We start from the raw sequence: 22,491 nt of genomic DNA on the forward strand, positions 1-22,491 counted from the left end.
AAAATAGTTTAACACATATTGTATCATTACGTTAGTACTTTTAACAGTGCTTTTCCAAGTAAGAGTAGATTGCAGTTTGTAGTACTAGAACCGTACACCCCTGCATTCAAAGCTGGGACTCTGAGTACTGTCTATCTTGGTGTTTGAGCTGTATGTTTTTATGTATCTCCTATTGGATATTGATCTGTTATATTGATATTAACTGTAGAGTACTATGTTTTATTGGACATGTCATTGAGGACTGCTGTCATGTAGTAATGGCATACCTTTCACTTTCAGGCATCTATCTTTCAAAACATTCATCCTAATGCATAACCTGTTGCCTATCTATTTTCTGTCTGTCCTCTGTACAGATGTGCAGATGTCAGGTATTGCTAAGGCCATATCACTGTGTAGGTGCCCACATTGTATTGTGCTGTGGGCCTGGACACTGCTGCTAGTTCCAACATGTGGGGCATTCCTTAACGTGGGCCTTACCCCTTTTCCTTGCCTGTGTGAGGGTCATTACAGAGGTGGTAGCCTACAGATTCACATACAGTAGGTGGCAATATGTCACAGGACAGGAGATGTGGAGACAGCCAAACAACATGGGGGACATATCCCCATATTTGTGAACAGATTCTATGTCATCAGTGCTGTTGTACACATGGTGGATTGGGAGATTGACAGGGTTTGTGTGGACATGCATTTAGTGAGTGACTTCATGACTGACAGTGATATGTCTCTGACATAGCTCTCCACTGGCACGCTGTCCACAGGCTGGCCACATGTCTGCCTGTTATGTTTTGTCTGATCCCCAGACAGTTGGTGTCCTTGGTAAATCATCGTGGACTCTGGGGAATGCAGTCAGTAAATACTTACATCTATTGGTATTGCCAACGTCATATTCCTCATAAAGGATTTTACAACAAACCCAGTAACATTTGCAACTGTCTCAATGTATGACAGAGATATGTCCAATCTACCCCTGTGTTTGTGCCTCTGTCCCTAAATGATTTCAGGCTTTGTCCAGATGTCAATGAGGTGCAGACATATGTATTATCATTATTTCTTTTGCCTCTGTCCCTAAATGATTTCAGGCTTTGTCCAGATGTCAATGAGGTGCAGACATATGTATTATCATTATTTATTGACTTCCTTCCTGCTACCATCCCAGTGATGGAGTAGACCCACAGGCATGTCAGGGAAGAGGCCTTAGATATGAGTCCTAAGCCTGTACATTCTGAGGTGAACTGTACATGTGAGAGGCCTGTGCATGTCTGGCCATCGTTAACAGACTGTCATGATTGTGTACACATCATGTGTACATGTTATTTGGTCTGTGTATGAAGGGGGTGGATGTAAGTGTTATGGCTGCTTCTTTATCTGACTGTGCATGCTGCTCCAGTTTCTGCTGTATTTGTAGGGGCAGACTGAGACATGTCCCATACCAAGGTATGGATTCAGTCTACACTGAGAACTGGGACTGTGTATGTAGGGCTAGTGTGTGAGTGGCAAACAATGATGTATTTGTTCACGCAGTCTGTATACTCTACTGTTCACTTAACTTACCAGTATATGACAGTGACTGTGGTGAGGTTGGTTCTGGGTATGCACTTTTACACTGGTGTCTGTTTGGCACTGCTGTTACATCCCTGTGGTGCCTGATATATTTGCAAATGCATGTGTAATTACCCATAGCAGATGTCCTAATTCAATTACTTGTGCTATTTCAGTAAATATATGTTAGAGCTCACTGGGAGGGTGTTACTACAGCAACTGTGTTAGCTTATCTACACCAGTACTTTAGATACATCCCCATTTCCATGGCTTCCACCAACCACTTTGTCAGCCTTGGTCCAGATTCATTGCAGAATGGGGTTCTGAGCATACCTGTCAACTGGCTGGATTATTTCAGGATATCCAGATTTATTGCTCATATTTCTTGTCTGATTTACAGATTATTATAATTTCTCTGGTAAATCACTGTGATGATATGATTGTTGTAAGAAAATGAGGACATACATTTCATTTACCTACCTCACATCCATCAGAATATGTATGCTGAAACAAACTGTGTCACTCTGTCAAGAAGAGTACAGGGGGATAATGACCTCTTCTTTCCTGGATGATAATGCGTTTGTACTGAGATGTGCCAAACAGAAGGACTTTGTGACCACAGTGGCAATGTGGTGGTCAAGAGACATTGCTGTCAACCTGTGTACCCAGATTTCTTATAACACCTTCTTTGTTCGGGGGACTGCCATCAATGTGGAAATCATGGAAACAGGGTTTTCCACAAAGGGGATGACAGCACATTTTCTGACATTGAGCTTAAGGCCATGGCTCTGACACCAGTCAGTGGTCTCAGTGAGGCCTTTCAGTAGGATTCCAGCATCACTTGGGTAGTTCATAATAGATCCCAACTTGCACTTGTCTGCAAACATTGTCAGCCAGAGCCCCTTCATGTTGGCATGGACTTCAGAGGAGTTGATACCAAACATGAGAGGACCCAGGACAGAACCTTGTGGGACTCCACTTATGACTGCTCAGCAGTCTAACCTGGAGTAGCTATTTCCACACTGTGAGTCCTATCTGTGACCCAGTTTTCAACCCATCCTGTGATTTAGGGGTTGATGCCTAGCTCAGTGAGTTTTTGCATGATTCCTGAGTGGGTAATGTTATCAAAGGCTTTGGCCAAATCAAGGTAGGCTGTATGTGCCACCTTGCCTTCATCCACAGCTCAGGTAACTGATGCCAAAAAGTTGACCAGGTTGATTGAGCAGGTATGACCTACCCTTCACAAAAGTAAACTGTGTGGGATCTTGAGTCTGCAGATTCTCATATCCCTGTTTATTACATGCATGATGATGCATTCCATAGCTTTGATAACAGATTTGTCAGGCAGTTGAGGTGGTATTTCTTAGGGACTGTAGTCACACCTCGTTTGTGGAAAGGGGTGACTGTAGCAATGCACAATTCAGTAGGGACAAAGCCTGAGGTGAGACTGTGCTTGAACAGTGCACACAGGTGAGATGCCAGGTCACTCTGTAGTTCATGAAGAATACAGCCAGGGATATTATCAGGCCCCATAGAGGCTGTATTCTTGGCCTTGGACAGTGGTGTTTTAACTTGTGCAGCAGTAATACTGGGTGCCTGATAGTGTACTGGTATTGTGATTGGTCCTTTCAGGGAGGAGAGAGGGGTAAAGTTTGTACTTAATATGTCAGTCAGTGTATTGGCAATATTTGTTGGCTCAGTCTAGGAGTTACCATTGTCTAGTAGCTCAGAACAAATCTTGGTATTGCCATGGAGATTCTTTACATAACTGTATGAGGCCTTGTGGTTGTCTTTACTATATGTGCCAATTCTGTTTTCACAGCTAACTTTGTAGTATTTGATGAGGGATCACAACTTTTAATTGAGACTGATAAGGGTTTTTTTCCAGTCTTGGGACTTCACTTTATTCCATATCAGTTCTCTCCTTCTGTTGTACAGTTTTTTTATTGCCGGGGACCACCAGATCGGCTTCCTTTTTTGGAGGTGAGGGTTCTGGTTCTATTGGATATGGCGGTATCCATGCATTTGTGTACATGTTCATAGTGCATTGTAGCTTGATTCAGCAGTCATGCAACTAGTCTCTATTTGCATGGCTGCTGTGAGCTTAGCCACCTCTGTTGTTATGAGGCCATAGTTAGCTTTTGACAGGCTTTTCATGGTAGTTACCTGTGGGGAGGGGGCTGTGGATTTCCAAAGGTTATTAATTTGTGTTAAGATATAACAAGGGAGGAGTTGACTACTGGTGTAGTGCAACAGTTGCCCATGTTATCAAGGACCAAGTCGATGTGATGGGCATGTGCATCGGTACATGAGTAGCTTTCCCAAGTAATGCTGGAGTAGTTGAAGTAAACCAGTATGAGAGTGTTAGGTTGGACACTAATATTCTCCAGGATGTTTAGGGACATGGAGTGTGAGTCTTGGGACATGTTAGGGGATTTATAGCAAGCTACAACCTGAACCACTGTCTTACCCAATGTAAGCTACACCTGCAGGATCTGTAATGCATAATGTTGTTCTAACACTCTGGAGGTGTTGGCATCCTTAATGAATATGGAATTACCACCACATTTGGTGCTTCAGTCAAAGTTCTGCAGCCAAAAGTTGTGGAATGAGTTATAGGCTGGTAGTGCAGGGGTGCTTCCTGCTGTCTCTAACCAGGTCTCTGGTACAGCACAGATGTCATTGTTCCCCATTTTAAGGAATACTTCCAGCAAGTGCATTTTCAGATTTAGACTTCTACTGTGCAGCAGCATGACCCTCAGATTGCATGTGTTTTTAGCTGTCATATATTTCTGTATACATATATATTTTATATATATATATATATATATATATATATATATATATATATATATACATGTTTACTCACCTTTCTATATATATATGTGTGTATGGATATATGTAGATATAAATGTGGATGTATATCTCTCTATATATGTATGTATTATGTATAGATTTGTCCACATATATGCATCTTCATACATATATACATGTATATATAGAGAACCTGACTGATTCTACAGACTCCTTTCCCTACTGTTGAATGACTGTACTAATTGATATGTTGGTAATGTCATCGCTGTTTTATAGGGCTCATATGGTGTAATGGTACATTGCTTTCGTTGTAGTTTATAGGGGACTGGGTTCAAGACTTTGCAGGCTTTATTATTTAGACACCCTTTGGACAGATCTGTTGCAGTAAGAGGTTCAGAGTGTGGATCTGATGTCTGACTGCACTACACACACACACACACACACATATATATATATATATATATATATATATATATATATATGTATATATATACATATATATATGAATATATATATATACATATATATATATATATATATATATATATATATATATGGATCTAGGACACTAGCATATGTCCGAATCACAAAACATTGAACAAGCATACACGAAAGTGCTTAATATTGAAAAGCGCTTCCGTGTATGTGTAGTTCAAAAAAAATCTACATTTCTGCAGCCCCCCTGCACCTCCCACACCCCTCCTACTTTAATATTCTCACTCCAAGATAGCACTACAGTGGGGAAAAGGGAATTTTCCCTTACCCGCGCTGTAGTCCGATCTACGAAACAGGCACACATACACGGAAGCGCTTTTCGCTGTTAAGCGCTTTTGTGTAGCTGTGATCGATGTTTTGTGATTCAGACATATGCTAGTGGAGCATATGTCTTGATCCCATATATGTATATATATATATATATATATATATATATATATATATATATATATATATATATAGATTCACTTTGGAATCTCAAAATACTGAAATGCCGAACTTCAGTATCTCGAGACAAAAGTGCCCAATCTGCAGATGCACGAACCTGCAGAATATCGAACCTGGAAATGCCGAACCCATGGTACTGATAGCGCATTAGGTGAGTGTGTTCTTTTTAAGGGTTTTGGGGAGGGGTTGTGTGTTTGTGAGTGTGTCAGGGAGTGTTAGGTGTGCATTAGGGTATGTAGGTTAGAGTGTGAGTGTGTCAGTGTTGAGAGTGGTGGTGTTTGTATCTGTGTAATGTGTGTTTGTGCGAGGGATGTGTGGAATGTATGTTGGTGGGTTTTGTGTGTGTTGGTGTTTAGTGCAACCTCGGAGTTAGTATATATACATAGGGGTAGGTGCAACCTCCCACATGGGAGATGCAGGGGGGCTTTCCCCCCTGCATATAGTAAGGGTAGGTGTGTGTGTTTGTTCGGATGTGTGCGTGTCTGTTGTTTCTTTTTTGAAAGTGTCAGAAGGTATGTGCATTTGTATTTGTATGTGTTGTGTAGTGTGTGCTCGATATTTTGTGTTTCGCGGTTTTGTGGTTTCGGTAATATGGATTTTTGTCTTCATGTTCTTGAGATACTGAAATTCAATATTTGAAGTGAATCCATATATATGTGTATGTATATATATATATATATATATATATATATATATATATATATATATATATATATCATGTGTGTATATTTTATATGTATATCTCTTCATATATTACATATTAATGTTTAGATATATATATATATATATATATATATATATATATATATATATATATATATACGTGTGTGTATGCATCTCCATACACATATACATTTATATCTATGTACAACACATGACTATTGTTAACAAATCTTTTCCCTACTGTTGAAAGGCTCTTCTGCATGATATGTTTGAAAAAACATCAGCCATATCTGCAGCTTCGATGGCTTAGTGGTAAATTGCTGTGGCTGTGGTGCGCAGGATCCTGTGGTCAAGACTTGCAAGGGCTGATTAGTTTGTTGCTGAGCAGAACAAGGGCTGTTGGATACACAGTGATTAAGGCACCTTTAAACAGTTGTAAGCGGGTTTGCATGGGTTTGCACTGCGGTAAGCAATGCTAACTTCTGGTTAACTATGCTGACAGATGGTTAGCCTTAAAAGTGCTTAATCTGTGTAGGCATCGCTTAGCACCATGCAAACAGGCTTAGTCCCGCTTGGTACTGCTTACTCCCAATTACCCCTGTGCTAAATTATTTAAAAGAAAAGAAAAGAAAAAAGGGGTGATAGAAAAGTGGTGAAAAAGGGGTCTCGAAGAGGGAAAACAATATGAAAGATAGCTAGGGATGTGCAGGATGGGTGTAGGGAAGTCCATAGCTGTCTATTTGCTCTACAGCAACAGCTGTGCATATATACTGAATTTGGAGGTACATTTGGACACTCAAACCCTGAGAGAGAGGTGAGGAGAACAATAATGTGTTGTGAAGCCATTTAGACCAGATTACATGTGTCCAGTGGACATGTGTGGGAAATGGACAGCTATGTATGGGGCGAATTTTTTTTTGGGGAACAGATTGCCCTTTTTTAAGGTGAGAGTGAGATGTTGAGGAAGGATAGTAGGTATATTTGGAGAAGTAGGTTGGGTAGGAAGACAAACAAGACAGACAAGACAACATACAGAGGCAGTATATGACACATGTAGGGGATAAACACCCTGGACAGGGAGGGGTGTTTGGTAATCGGAAGCCCATGAGCTCCCAAATCGATACAGTGGGACTGAGGTTCCCACCCATGGGCAGTCACCACTGCACCTTCACGGTTCCTAAGGTGGCTGTGCTGGGGGCTGAGCAGGAGAGTCTGGCTGACCCTCTAAATGCACCATGCAGCCTCAAGCTGATGTAGTAGATCTGCAAATTCCTTGCAGAGCCCGCTACACACCAGACCCTGGACCTGGCTTCAGGTGACAGGATCCTGTCTGCACCCACACCCGGGGGGGGTACAAGCCCCATCCCCTGAGGCAGTTCCACCCGAAGGTGGTGCAGGACCAGCGGATGAGAAGGTCCTGGAGTGGATCCCAGACATGCTGGGGCCAGGTGTCATGGCCAGATGAGGCAGGAGAGGTGAATCCACTGGGATTGGCCTTCCCAGACCTGCTATGGTATTGCAGTTTTTAGAACATATGTTGGTTAGTAATGGTAAATATATTCGAGGATTAGTTATAACAGCATGCATGAGTATTCCCTTTAACCCAAAACAACAGATTTGGAACATTTACATAGCAAACAGAACACATGCATATTTGGAACCACAGTGGGCATTACACGGGCATGCAGGTTACATTGATAACAACAGGCCACCAATGATAGTATTTGAACAGGGAACATTCATTGGAATACATTTCAGCATTTGTAGAACAATAGGACACATGTTCCAACAGTAGATTTGGTGGAAAACAAACCCATTCATTTATGTGTTTAGATTACTGGTGAAGATAAGGTGGGGGAGAGAGAGAGAGATGTCAATTAACAAATGCAGATTCTTGCAGTGGTCACAACTTTAAAGATCATTGCTCTAATCATTACTCTACAGGTATTATTACAACAACCTATGGCCTTGGGTTGGGCAGTGGTATGTTTGTACACAGTGTATAATTACAGCCTTCTTATAGCTACTTTATATCTTCTCTTACCTGGAAGACCTGTGGTAGGAATGTTTGTTAATACCACCTGACTGTTTATTCACATAGTCAGGGTTACATATGTGCACTCATACTGTGTGTGTGTGTGTGTGTGTGTGTGTGTGTGTGTGTGTGTGTGTGTGTGTGTGTGTGTGTGTGTGTGTGTGTGTGTGTGTGTGTGTGTGTGTGTGTGTGTGTGTGTGTGTGTGTGTGTGTGTGTGTTTGTGTGTGTATGTGTGTGTGTGTCTGTATGTGTGAGAGAGACACTTTTGAACATTTCTTGGGGGAGACCACTTGGTGTATGTACTTATCTTGCTGTCATTTGAAGCCATGGGGTTGGACTGTGGGTGTTGGACACAGTATAACTGCAGCCTTCTTATAGCTACTTTATACCTTCTCTTACCTGGAAGACCTGTGAAGGGAATTTATTTTAACACTACCTGACTGTTTCTACACATATTCACCTAGATGAAATTATGCATACAGCTTACTACCACTCCCGGGATTCGAACTGTGGCTGTTTCTGCTAACAATAAAACAACTTTGTGTTTCATCAGAACAAGCTGTTGAGAAACTGCTGTCTCTTTCTTGAATTTTTTTTGTCTGTTTCTCTCTTGGTTGTACAATCTGACCTTGTGATTACAACATTCTTATATATACATTCCTATACATATCTTTTGACATAGCACAGTGTGGAAAACAGTGGTTAACACAACATTACTATTCTGATATCAGATCTTAGTGCATGAAACATTTCAAGTCATACAATACCAGAGTAAACACAACCAGTCCAGGGTTTTCACTTTTATTGACAAGTACTTACACTTTTATTGCTATATAACCTGTATGTCACTATTACTCTCCTACTGGCTTCTTTTAAAAACCACACCCATTTTAAATACTGCAGGGTGACATTCTACTACGTTTTATTTATTTGCCCTACATAATACCAGCTAGATTGATACTCACCAATCTCGCGATGCAGCCTTAGCAGCCTGCTGGCGTGGGCTTCCAAGTTCAAAGCCCTCGCATCTGCAGCTGTACAGGAGATAAGAAAAAACATTTATGCATACCTATCCACACATACACAGGCTGAACTTTGGAGAACACTTATTTTGACTAATACTTACACACAACTGGAGCATTACCCACCCGGGCATTTTTGACCCACTGGTCCAAAAGGTCCCTCTTCCTCTGCTTCAAGTCGGCAAAGTGGTGCCGGACCTGCTCAACAGTGCGAGGGATGCCAGTGGCAGTGGTGAGATCTCGGGCAAGATGGTTCCAGGCCTCCGCTTTGTATTGGGTGCCCTGGTACTGGTCCTGCAGCAGTTGCCCTTCATGGTCTTTAATAATGAGGAGTCCAACCATGACCCTGGACTCCTGAATGTCCCAGTGCTGTGCCCAAAAGTGCATACCTTCACCTACACCAGCCATAATGCCTACAGTTGGGAGCTACAACTGGTTATGAGGTGTATTCCCACCTGCAAAGTTTAAATAGGGCTAATTTCCCACTCTTTACCGTGATTGGACAGGTTTGAAACTGCTGAGCTAAGCTAAGCACCGGACAAACCTGCTTGGCAAAGATAACCATTGCTTAAAGGGGTAGATGCTAAGCCCTGCTTACCAGTGTGCAAATCGGCTTAGCTATGCTAAATCTTATTCTGATGAAGTTTCTATTTGGGAAACATAAGCACTCAAAATAAACTACTTTGGAGTGGACTTCTGACTTGGTTCCTTCATTTTTTTGTTTTCTAAATCTTGCTTAAACTTTAACTTTCACTGACACCTCACATTTGGGGCTGCTACACTACCCTGGTTAACATATACATAATAATATTCATTACCTATTTATGAAAAATATATTTTAGGTGTGTTTCATATATGGACTGCTGTGGAGCTTGAACCGTGACTGACTGCATACTAGGAAAACACTCCAGCCACTACACTATTCCAGTTTCACTGTTGGCATTGTGTATATTTCTATTTAACTTATTTTGATGTTTAAACTCTGCTATGCATAGTTGCATGATGGGCAAACCTGCGTAGCTACACTTAAACTTTATTGCACACAGGAAAAAAAAAATAAGGAATATATTTTAAATATTGCTGTTAGAAACTTAGAACATTGATAGAATATACTGCTGCAGAGTCAATAGTACAAAGCACAACGAAAAAGTTGAGGTAAAAAACACACCTTTATCAAACACAAAGCTTTCAGGTACAAGACCCTTTCTCAATGATCATCATTGAGAAAGGGTCTTGTACCTGAAAGCTTTGTTTTTGATTGACTCTGCAGCAGTATATACTTGGTGTTCCTTTGGTGATTTATACTGCAAGTTGGGTTTTTCAACATTGATAGAATGACAGGCTTTGCATTAGCATGTATTTTGCAAGGAGTATGCAGTGTGTCACATTGCCATTTTACTGGACTGCGCTTCTTTTCTGGTGTATGATACACACATATATGACAGAATGTGTATATTCTGCCATATATGTGTTTTTCTGAGGTAGACTGTCTGTTATTTTCTCCACAGACACTAAAGTATCCGTGGAGAATTTCATTCATTTTACATTGCCGTTCAGCAATTCTCGAGTGCAGGTGTGTGTGTATTGTAAGAGCACTGCTCTCAGACACACCCCGTACGCTCATACACACAGACCATATCCGTTTAAGAGTAGAGCAGTGCACCTTCATGAATATGCAAGGCGAGCTTCTGCTCTACACAGACACGATCGGTTCTGTGCAAGAATAACTTATTCTTGCATAGAACCTTTGTGAATCCCAGGGATAGTGTTTCAGCTAAATGGCTTGTGAATGCCCATGACTTTTTACTTTTTAACTCTTTATAAGTACATTGCCATGGCATCTTTTGCATCCATCCAAGCTACTACTAACTCTAGTGGATGAGACCTTAGTTTAATATTTAATTCAAATGATGATGCACTCAGGTATTCAGCACACCCTTATGTGGCACTATAGTGTCACTATTCCATCTACCTGCTGTGGAAATAGACTCTACAGCATTTTGCAACAACGGCAAGTGTGCTGTGCCACTGACAGTGCTTGTGTCACTTCTAGGTTAGCTTTATCCAAAACAACAGCAACAAAAGAGTATTTGTTATGAATTTTTACACATCTAAGAAGAATATTTGTTTTAATAGCTTTTTTATTGCATAATAATGTTCATGTGTTCTATTTTTAATGATGTGTGGTTCTGTCTATATAAAATGCATCACAGCTTGAATATCGGGCTACATATATGATGTTCTGTTCGCTGCAGTTAAAATAAACCAGTGGTTTATAACTCACCTCAGTTACACAACTATAGATTGATATTTCATCTAAAATAAAATTGTAATAATTGCAATTTACAACTTGTACATTCTTACATTTATAAGTCCCTTGCCTGTGTGCCACAATTATTTCCCGCACTTTAGTAAATGTTTCCTTGAAATGCATAGCTCTCTTCATAGCAATAACAAGATCCTACCAGGTTCTTTTCAGGTGCTCGAGTCCCAGGTGCTTGAAAACTACTTTCTCAAAGCCATGGACTTAAGTGCCTTGTAGATGGTGTTGGTTGCTACTCATTTTCAAACTTGAAAATGAGTCCAGGCAAGCAGTTTGGGGAGGGAACAGGGGTGGGATTTTAGGGTTAGGGAGCATGAATGGAGTTTTAGGGTTAGGAAGTGGAAAGGGAGTTTTAGGGTTAGGAGTAATCAGGGAATTTAGGTTGCAGGTGGGGGTTGCAATTTTAGGTTTAAGGAGTGATTGGGAACTTTAGAGTTAGGGAAGAGAAGTGAAGTTTAAGGTTAAGGGATCGTGGAATCTGGTTGAGAACTGTGTGGAAGCTTTAGGTTCAAGTTAGGGCTCATAAGACTATAAAGTGAATAGGGTTGGATGTTGAGAGAGCTATATAGAAATTGAAGATCAAAGTAGTGGGAGTATGAGCACATTCTTTTTGAGTAAGTGGCAGTGAGCAGATGTATCACAAGCTACTAGCATGTGAGCATCTGTAGTAGACCCATTCTCATCCACTACCTTATTAACGTCTGAGAATGCTATAAAATTTTCCAATTTTCAGTTTAATTGCTTTTGAATCCACAGAATAAGATAGAAATTAATAAACTCACAGAAAGATTTTGACAAGAAAATTTCCTTTGCAGGTAGTATAAAAAGACATTTCTGAAGAGGAATAAAACCTTGACTATGGCCCAGCTGACCTGGGTGCAATTAGCAGCTCAGTTGACTGACAGAGTGGCAGTAAAGGATGGGCATGCCCATCCTGTGGAGGATGCAGTAACTGATGACCCTCAGTAAAGGGAGATGTGGTCCAAAGAGTGGAGATGACTTTGGATGTAATCAACAAACATGGAGAATGTGGAACTGGAAAATGGGTAGGGCATATAAAACATAAAAAAAAGATGTTGGATGGAAACACATGGCCAAGCAGCCAGGACATGCTTATGACCCACTATTGGCCCCAGCAATACTAGAGTAAGTCTGGAGGGATACGAGGATGACTGGTTGACCCAGTGTGGATGGGGGGGGGGGGGGCATTGAGGTCTGGATGGATTTAAAAAAAAAATTCTAAGGCAAAAGAAAAGAAGGCATACTTTGGGACTGAGAAAGTTTTAGTGAGATGAGTAAGCCTTAGGTCGAAAGGTTTCTACATTACAGTGTGCCTTTCTGATTCAGAGACTGCTCTAGTACTGAGGTTTACTCCTCATGGGGGTCTAGGTGTGGAAAATACAGAGTGCTCTTGCAGGTATAGTTGCATGCTAATACAGCAGTCTAGAGAAATAAATCATATTAATTAGCTATGGATTCTCCTGAGGAAATGTATTTGCAGCTCTAGATTTGCTTGAACAAGTACAATTTTTACTCTAGGAGGAAAATGTGACAGCCATAAAAACATAGCAGTCACTCATTCACTCCTATGGGAGCAAATACAGTGCAGGTAAGTTCAGCAAAGACGTGGAGGTGGAGTGTCGTTAGTGTTTGAATGTGTGTGTGTCCATATGTGTGTGCATGTCTATATGGCCATGAATGAGTCTGAATGAATGTGTTGGGGTATGAATGAGACTGTATGTGTGTGTGTGTGTGTGTGTGTGTGTGTGTGTGTGTGTGTGTGTGTGTGTGTGCGCGCGTGTGTGTGTGTGCATGTGTGTGTGTGTGTATATGTGTGTGTCGGCCTGTATAGTCACATGATGAGGTTAAGTAGGGAATCAAGAGTCAAGAAGTGTCTGTGTGTGTGTGTGTGTGTGTGTGTGTGCGTGTGTGTGTGTGTGTGTGTGTGTGTCCATATGTGTGTGCATGTCTATATGGCCATGAATGAGCCTGAATGAATGTGTTGGGGTATGAATGAGACTGTATGTGTGTGTGTGTGTGTGTGTGTGTGTGTGTGTGTGTGTGTGTGTGTGTGTGTGTGTGTGTGTGTGTGTGTGTGCGTGTGTGTGTGTGCATGTGTGTGTGTGTATATGTGTGTGTCGGCCTGTGTAGTCACATGATGAGGTTAAGTAGGGAATCAAGAGTCAAGAAGTGTCTGTGTGTGTGTTTTGTGGGTGTGTGTGTGTGTGTGTGTGTGTGTGTGTGTGTGTGTGTGTCCATATGCGTGCGCATGTCTATAGGGCCATGAATGAGCCTGAATGAATGTATTGGGGTATGAATGAGACTTTATGTTGTGTGTGTGTGTGTGTGTGTGTGTGTGTGTGTGTGTGTGTGTGTGTGTGTGTGTGTGTGTGTGTGTGTGTGTGTGTGTGTTTAGGTGGTACCTTTGCTAATAAGATGCATTGGCCACTAGGGAGAACATTAGTATGATCAGAGAGAGTGTAATGAGCTGATAAAAAGGTCTTTCTCATTGCGGCCTTACCTGTCTCTGAATGGCATGTTCTTGTCCTCATGCTATTGCACTGGGCAATTAGCAAGAGTGGTGAGCATTTTTTTTTTAATCTTATGGAAAATACTCAAAGGGCTATTAGAGTTGAGTTAGTAGATAAAATAGAGCACAATATACAAATGCTGACAATGAAGAACATATATGTAATAAGAACCTGCACAGAACCAAATATAGGGTTCTAACTCATTATTTGGCCCTAAACCACAGTTGTTTCATCTACTTTCTAAGATGCACAAGCTTGTTTCTCCCAAACCTATTAAACCTTTACTGTCTGGAAGGAGTTCATTGACTACACACCTTTTGCTGTTTTTGGATTCTTCCTTAAAATCTGTTTTACTACAAGTCAGCTCTAGGCTTAGGTACCCTACTACCTTCGTGAATATTATAAACAACATCTATATTCAGGAATCCTACTATATGTGCACATTGAATGACAAATTGTTATATACCAATATACTTCACTCTATAAACACTAGAGCCAGATGTTATTTATTTTTTTTCTTTTTGCAGACTGACATTTAATACCCTTCACCTTTTAATGATTTTTTGCTACAACTTTTAAGTGAAATAATCAGTTTTTTTTTTCTTTAAGGAACATTGTTATTAACAGGTATATGGCAGTGCCAAGGAAGCAAATTTTGCTCCAACTTATGTTGACTTATTTGTAGCTTTTTATATTATAAGAAGCTAAATATTTATGACTGTGATCATAATCCTTTTTTAGTCTCATTGAAATGTGGCAGTGATACTGAGAATCATATATGTGGGTATTTGTGCATATACATATATCCTCTGCATTAACATCTGTTTGAAGCATGTGACAGAAACACCTGGTCTAATACTCTTTATGGAATGAATGACAGAAGTGCCATAATCTTGAAAATGTTCATGTAAGATATTATTTCTTAATTTTTTGTTTTCTCTGTCATTGCCATCTTGCTTACATGCCCCCTTTTTCATCTATCAGTCCATTCCTTCCCCTGACCTCTTGAGGAGTCCTTAAGGCAGAAGAATGAGATAAGAGACATCATGGCTATCATTCAGCATGAGTTATAAGGTCCATCATCCAGCATGGGTTATAAGGTCCATCATCCAGCATGGGTTATAAGGTCCATCATCCAGCATGGGTTATAAGGTCCATCATCCAGCATGGGTTATAAGGTCCATCATCCAGCATGGGTTATAAGGTTCATTGAATGTATCTTCTATTCCCCAATTAACCAAAAAGCAAAGTACAATGTCTGCAATGCTAGATTTTTGAGACGGAGTGCTTGATCAGATTCCTGACTGCTACACAATGTATGCATTCCTTGGCAAGCTTGTGTTTCCAATATCACTAGTGTAAGAGCTGCAGTCCTAAGCCTCCCTCCAGGCAGAGAACTTGCAGTGCAAACTTCCCAACACCATTCCTCTGGATGGGTAACTAGTGTTACCCACTCAGTCTCATCATTCCCCCTTGCTACTTTTTCTAGTACCTGGGCTTTTAATCAAATCTGTGCTACCCAGGGTAGGGCACAGTCAGGGCCAAAAGCTCTACATCTAAGAGTCAATATCCTGGAGTACAAATGTTTATTGTTTTGGGGCTAAGATAATAACTATGAACTGGCACCTCACCTAAGTGTCATGTTTAATCATAGCCTCACCTCAGGCTTCATGCCCACTGAGTGGCGCACAGCTACAGTTATCCCACTCCACAAGGGGGGATCCACCTTGGATCCTGGGAACTACCGTTCCATCAGTCTGACAAAACTGATCTGCAAGGGCATGTAATGCATTATCATGGAACTTATAAACAAAGACATTGGCAGTCTTCAAACACTGGACCCCACCCAGTTTGGGTTCGTGAAGGGCCGATCTTGTCTCCTGAACCTGATTGACTTCTTCAAATCAGTCTCCAGAGCTGTGGATGAGGGAAAGGCGGTCCACACAGCCTATCTGGACCTCACCAAGGCCTTCAACACCATCCCCTACTCTGGAATCACAGATAAACTTACTAAGCTGGGCATAAATCCCTACGTCACTCGATGGGTTGCCAACTGGCTTACTGACATTACCCAGACTGTAAAAGTAGCCGACTACAAATCCACTCCAGACAAATGACAAGTGGAATACCTCAGGGTTCAGTCCTGGGACCGCTCTTGTTTGGCATCTACTTCTCTGAAGTACAGGCCAACACTAAGGGACTCTGGCTGACAAAGTTTGCAGATGACTGCAAACTGAGAGTCATTATTGAATCTGCAAATGATGTGGATATTCTATAAAAGGGCCTTATAGAAACAGATGCTTGGTGCCAGAGCCATGGGCTCAAGCTTAATGCCAAGAAATGTATAGTTATCCCCTTTGGGAAAAACCATGTACCCATGAATTACCACATAGGTGGCAATACACTAAACACCGAAAGTGTGATGAGAGACTTAGGGACACAGATGGACAGTGGTCTCACCTTCGATAACCAGATCGCCACAACAGTCAGGAAATCCTTCTATGTGGCACACCTCATCACTAAGGGCTTTTCATCCAGAAAAAAGCAGATCATTGTCCCACTGTACTCATCCCTCATTAGACCCATTATAGAGTACAACGCCCCATTTGGTATGTACCTCACAAGGCATCTGCAACAGCTGGAAAGGCCACAGAAATACCTCACTAAAAGAATCACAGGCCTAAAGCAGATGCCCTATACTGACCATCTAAAAAAAACTCCAGCTATACTCTGTGGCATATTGTCTACTCAGAGGTGATCTCTGCTTAACATACAAGGCCATGTCAAACCCTGAGCAGTTGGACATGCTCCACTTAAAGAAATCCCAATCCCTCAGAGCCACAGGCTCCAGGGATCTAAACCTTGTCATCACAATGAACAAAACATGCTGGAGGGATAGGTTCCTGACCCTGAGACTCCCCATACTCTGGAATAGACTGCCCATACATGTCAAGCAGAGCACCTCCTTGGCCCTCTTCAAAAGGAACCTTGACGTTTGGATGGGAGATAGGAAATTCACCCCGGAGATCACGTCAGTCACCCTGCTAGACAGGGGTCCAGGTAAGTAAATATTGTGGGTAGAAATATCCAGGAAATCATTATGGCTAGGCTTGTATAGGCCCTAGGGCCGATAGCCTAGTACCAACCTATGAACCTATAAGAGGCTGGTATTAGTTCAACTCCACCTCAACATATGAGGAATCCTATTAAAGAGTGTGCACTGAAGCACAGACAGGTTTCACAGACCCACTGTCCTTTCATTTTTTGTGTGGTGTACACACCCATTTTTATTCTTATTTTAAGGGAATACCTCTTCAACCATCCCTTTCATTACAACCTAAATGTTTCAAAAGTGTAGACTTTAAATGCTTTTCATCTTCATGAAGGCTACAACAAAAGCATTGTTTTCAGACTAGTGTTTTGAGTCATTGGTAATGTAAAACATAGGTTGAAGAACTGATTAATTGTATCTTTTTTATTATATTTAGGGTCCTGGCAATGGTTGGCCTCTTTCTTATAGCCTTGGGAACAGGAGGTATTAAACCATGTGTATCTGCCTTTGGTGGTGATCAGTTTGAAGAAGAACATGTAAGCAGCATTGTTTCATGCTTTTTATGTACTATTTAAATTATTTTTAGCAGACTTGTTATATACATAGTGAAAAGTATAACTAGAAACAGGTTTCCCATGAAATGAAAATGCTACAAAAGTGAAGAGCATGCTTTGCATGCCCAGACTGCCTAGGCTTGCTCTTGCATTCATATTCGATTACAATGTATGCACTGATTATTTCACGGTAGTGACAATGATTATGTTCTCTGGTCTGTAAAAAAGGATGCAAAATGTCTCATTGTTAATACTTATATGAAAACGTAATCCTTCTGCACACAGGTCAGAATCATATGAACAGAATGTTAAGGCTTTTAATATTTGTCAAAACAGTTGTAGATTGATAACAATGCTTACATCAGCAGTGTTTGAATTAAACACTCTGCATGACTGTTAACTATTATTACTGTAACAGGTGCTTGTCATTATTATAACACAAGAGTCTGGAATGCAAGACTCTGATAAGCTCTTCATATCTGTTATGCATGCTTTAATAGGCTTTTTTGTTCCGACATCATAATTATATATTAGTAGGTGATTAAGACAACGCGGTCTTCTATAGACAGCTTGCTATATAACCCCTTGAGTGCAATGCTGCCATGTGTGACTACTGATTTTGCAAGATACTAAAAAATGCATTCGATTTTTGATTGAATAACTATCAATAAATTGATTTGGGTCAGTGCATGAAGTCATTTGGTTTTAGTAAAACAAAGGGACCTTTTGCTTAACAATTTTATATTCACGGTCTCAATAGATGTTTAACAGTTATAGATAAACTCTTATGAGGAAGGTGAATAACATTGTTCAAATGTCTACTAAACTAATTTAAGTAAAAGCAGCTGTCTTTGAAGGTGCTAGCTTTTGCAAAGAGAAGAGCAAAACTAAGTTTCCCTGTGGCCCGCTATTAACTCAGAAGGGTGCTGAGCATGATTAGAAATTGTGGAGATCTTCTCAGAAATGGGGGCGTTAGGTGTATGTCCAAAGATTTTACATATGGGCAAATTATGAATAGTTGATATGCACAAGCATTGAAGCAAAACTGATTAATGCCAGCATTTCAAATAACACAATCACTGAAAAACAACAAAAAATAAAAATGACTGAAAAAATCAAAAAAAAAAAATCAATAAATAATATACTTTTCAATCATACAACAAAACCCTAACACCATTTTCAAACCACATTTTTTCTGAATAGTGGTAGTGTTCTAATATAAGGTGTAAGGTTAGGCTTGGGGCAGAGTTAGGTGCAGGGTTTAGGTTAGGGTTAACGTGCCTCACCTGCACCACCTTACTAATGTGTGCTATCCCTAACCCTATCCCTGTTTCTAACCCTAACCCAACATCTTACCTTAACATTACAACTATACAAAACAGCTTAGATACACACAACACAAACAAAATACACACGTGCTCTTCTTCTGCGTCAGAATTTTCGAGCATGTATGGATCCCTGCCTGATTTCTGGATTCCAGGTGATATACAATGCTTGCTCTGTCAGATTTTCATGGAAGCATAATTCCATACTGCCTCACTCCAACCCAACTAGAGCATTGTACACTTCTTGGCAGGATGCCACCATCACAAACCTTTATTTCTCATGGCTGTTCCACCTGCCTTCTACAGGGTAAGTAATTTTGCAGCTGTCTCATTACCAGCTCTTGCCAATAAAAAAATTGAGTTAGTCACTGGCCACTCAGTCCTATCCCTGTGTTAGCTGATTCAGCTGTTCAAACTTGGTTATCCAAGCTGTAGTTAGGCATCATCACTCATTGAATGCTGGTATTTGCTGAACTGGGATTGACTCACCATTTTTAACTAAATCTTAGTTTGATTTTTGTCAAGTGTACCCACCCTCATTTCCATTGCTAGAAGCATGAATGGCTCATTTCTTCAACTGAGAGAACTGCAAAGAAAACCCAAGCAACACTGCACACTCAGGGCTTTAAGGTAATGTCATAACCATAAAATGCTTTCATATTAACAACAAAACCTTCTGACCATTAAAATCAGATGGAAAGGTAATGCCCGAATGGTACAGACACTGATATGCAAATCAGCTCTTTGATTACTCAGAAAGTTCAAAGTGTAAGTTATGGCTATATAACATAGATCAACCAAAGACCCACTGACTGTGATAACTATTCAAGCTATATATTTTTTGAATAAATCAAACTTTTGCCTGGTAGCACTTGGGAAGTTCTCAATTATACATCTTAGCTGGCTCTACTAACAATGAGTTGCTGCAGTTGCAAATGTGCATTGTTTTACAAATAGCAGGTCTGCACCATCTCTTATAGATTACTCCCCAAAACAGACACATCCAAGATTTTACCTCCTCGACTACATTTAGCTTGTTCAGTCCCTGGTACACTCATCCAGCTTAAATCCTGACTCTAATTTGCTCTTCAATTCTTGGCACAAACCATTGATAGGAATACCTGAACCTATTCACATTTCTACCCAGGGCACAGTGATATAACATATTGCACCTGCTCTAGGTGTCTCATCTCCTAGAACATATAAATAATAATAGTAATTCTCCTGGATAGAAACCCCATCTCAGGCAATAATCTACTGTATTTGCTCCTTCCCCAGAAGTAGTTCTCTCCCAAATGCCCATTATGTATGTATGCCCACTGCCTCATGCAGTCTCTTCCAAGCACACATTAACTATGCTGATAGCCTTAAGCCCTTTGTGCAGTTTTCTCTTGGAACATAACATATATACATAAACATAAAACACCTCACTCCTCATTTGATCCAACAAGTGCCACATATACATTTTTTGTGCTCTTAGCCCCAGAACTAAGATAATAAAAAGACACAAATCTCATCTTTTGCACAAAATGCAAACTCGTCCAAATGAGAGCTTAATGAGCAGCTTATGACTTCTTTCTTATTATAATACTACCAGAGTAATATAAATATGCTACTGAGAGTAATTTTTGTGTTGTTTTTTGCTAACTCTGCAGTATTAGTATATTGGCATACAAAGAGGACAAGACTAGTTAACAACTGTATGCCTCACCATCTATGACATGACAGTCCCTGTCCCTTCATCTCCCTGTCCTTTCCTCTCAATGTGGACCTGCCTTCTGGTCATTATCTGTGCTTAAGCAGGTATAGGGGTCAAATTGATATGCTCTATGCCAAGATTCTCCAGTGTGCAGTTCATCTATGAAATACTGCTACAGCTAGTGTTATAAATCACACAGATCAATAATGGGGGAGTACTTTACACTGGTCTCCACTTATGAGATGTATGTACTGACTGACAAGTGAGACTAATATTTTTGGCATTGTATATTCAAGAAACACTACATCTCTTGACCTTGGGGATATGGTTGACAAAAACCTTTGGCAAAAATAACATTAAGTCTAGGAGCTGGGCCCAAGGTATAGGCAATTACCTTGGTGGACATGCCTATATTGTTTGATAAATAAAAGCATACAAACATACACATAAGGGTTTTTAGTTTCATGGCATTGCCCAATAACTAGCAATAAAACAGAAGTAGACAGTAATGATCCTTCCTCCCCATAAGTTTTGTTAGATTGATTTGCCTGATAATATACTGTGCTTTTATTTAATTAGGTTTCTATGGTCATTTTTGTGTGGGTTCTACTTCTGTTTTAGTATGAATTTATATTCAAGCAGCATTTTGCTTTTGTGTACTAAATCTTCAGATTTAATTACCCTTTAGGCCAAACAATTCCTTGCAGTCTGTCTAGTGCATTTGTGTGTGCATGTAAGTTGACTCCTAGCTTTGTGTGGCTGATTTCTGCTGCTATGGGAACTTTTGTTGTTGTTGTTCCTGTTATTCATTTTTTGTCTCTTGTTATACTGCTTCATTTTCTGTTTTCTGGAAAGTTAGGCTTTCAGTTTCTTAAAAAGTTAAGTTTTAACCTTTTGGATGTCTTTTGCTATCCCTAATTAGGTAATATACTTAAATGTGAGTTTTTAGTGCCTTAGTACTGTAAAGTTATGTGTAATGGGATTCCCAGGGTACATACAGTAGCTTTGTCCAGTGCTTGGAACAGATCTTATGCACAGGTAGCTAGGAATAACTTTCCCTTATAGGTCCATAGCTTCATAGAAGGTTACTAGACTAATGATCCCAGAGCCCTTACATGCCTAGCCATATTTATCCCGAGTTGCCCCAGTTGTCAGTGGTTAGGTTAGTGAAGTTCATAGAGATAAGGGTCTATTAGTAGTTATTACTGACTTCCTCTATCCAGGAGGGACATTGGTGCCACCCCAGGAGTGAATTTGCAGTTATCCATCCATTGATCTAGGTTGCATTTGAAGAAGGACCGATTCACGTGAACTGGACGCTTGTTCCAGAGAAGTGGCGGTCTCTGGGAGATGTAGCTGTCTCTCCAGCATGACCTATTTATGTTAGAGACTCGGTTAAGATCCATGGAGCAAGTTACCCTTGTGCAATTTGATTTATGAATGTGTATATATACAAAAGGAAAAACATTGCTAATCTATTAACTTCTCAGCCTTATAATGGCATACCCACTGTGCTTTTCCACATCTAAACTGGTGAAAAGTGATAAGAAATGGTAGAGTTATGTCCAGAAAAAAAAAATCATATTAATGTAAAGTTAGAAATGCTATCATGAATTTAAAATTTTCACTAAAAGGCTGTCAGAACAATAAATTATTTGTAGTAGCAACATGGATGTCACAGAATACTTTCTGCATGAAAATCTCAAGGTAAAGGTACCATTTCCAATCTGTGTGACATGATGCACCCTCTCCTTGTTGTGAAGAAGGAATGCTGGTAACCTTATAGCCAGATAGGGTTTGGGCTAGGCACAGACAGACAATGACTGCATACACAGCATACACAAGGTATAGTATACCTCACTTCAGCTGAGGCTTACACTGTGCACATGCATGAGCTTAGAGCAGCTCATCCATAGCAATGCAGCTATGCCAATAAGAGTGGCTACACAAGCGTGCTGCATGCAGTTTAATACACTAAGCACAGATTAGCA

At 40.4% G+C, this 22,491-nt stretch overlaps 1 protein-coding gene across 1 annotated transcript in view; it reads left to right on the forward strand.

Annotated features, from left to right (window-relative positions):
- LOC122804006 (solute carrier family 15 member 2-like) overlaps positions 1–22,491 on the forward strand; it is a 748,008-nt gene that overhangs the window by 199,070 nt on the left and 526,447 nt on the right. Inside the window, exon 5 of the mRNA XM_044073688.1 lies at positions 17,359–17,458. Within this exon, the coding sequence (XP_043929623.1) occupies positions 17,359–17,458 (100 nt within the window). The remainder of the gene's footprint in view (positions 1–17,358; positions 17,459–22,491) is intronic.

The sequence above is a fragment of the Protopterus annectens genome, chromosome 6.part0, assembly GCF_019279795.1.
Source record: "Protopterus annectens isolate FY-2018-M chromosome 6.part0, PAN1.0, whole genome shotgun sequence".
NCBI lineage: Eukaryota > Metazoa > Chordata > Ceratodontiformes > Protopteridae > Protopterus > Protopterus annectens.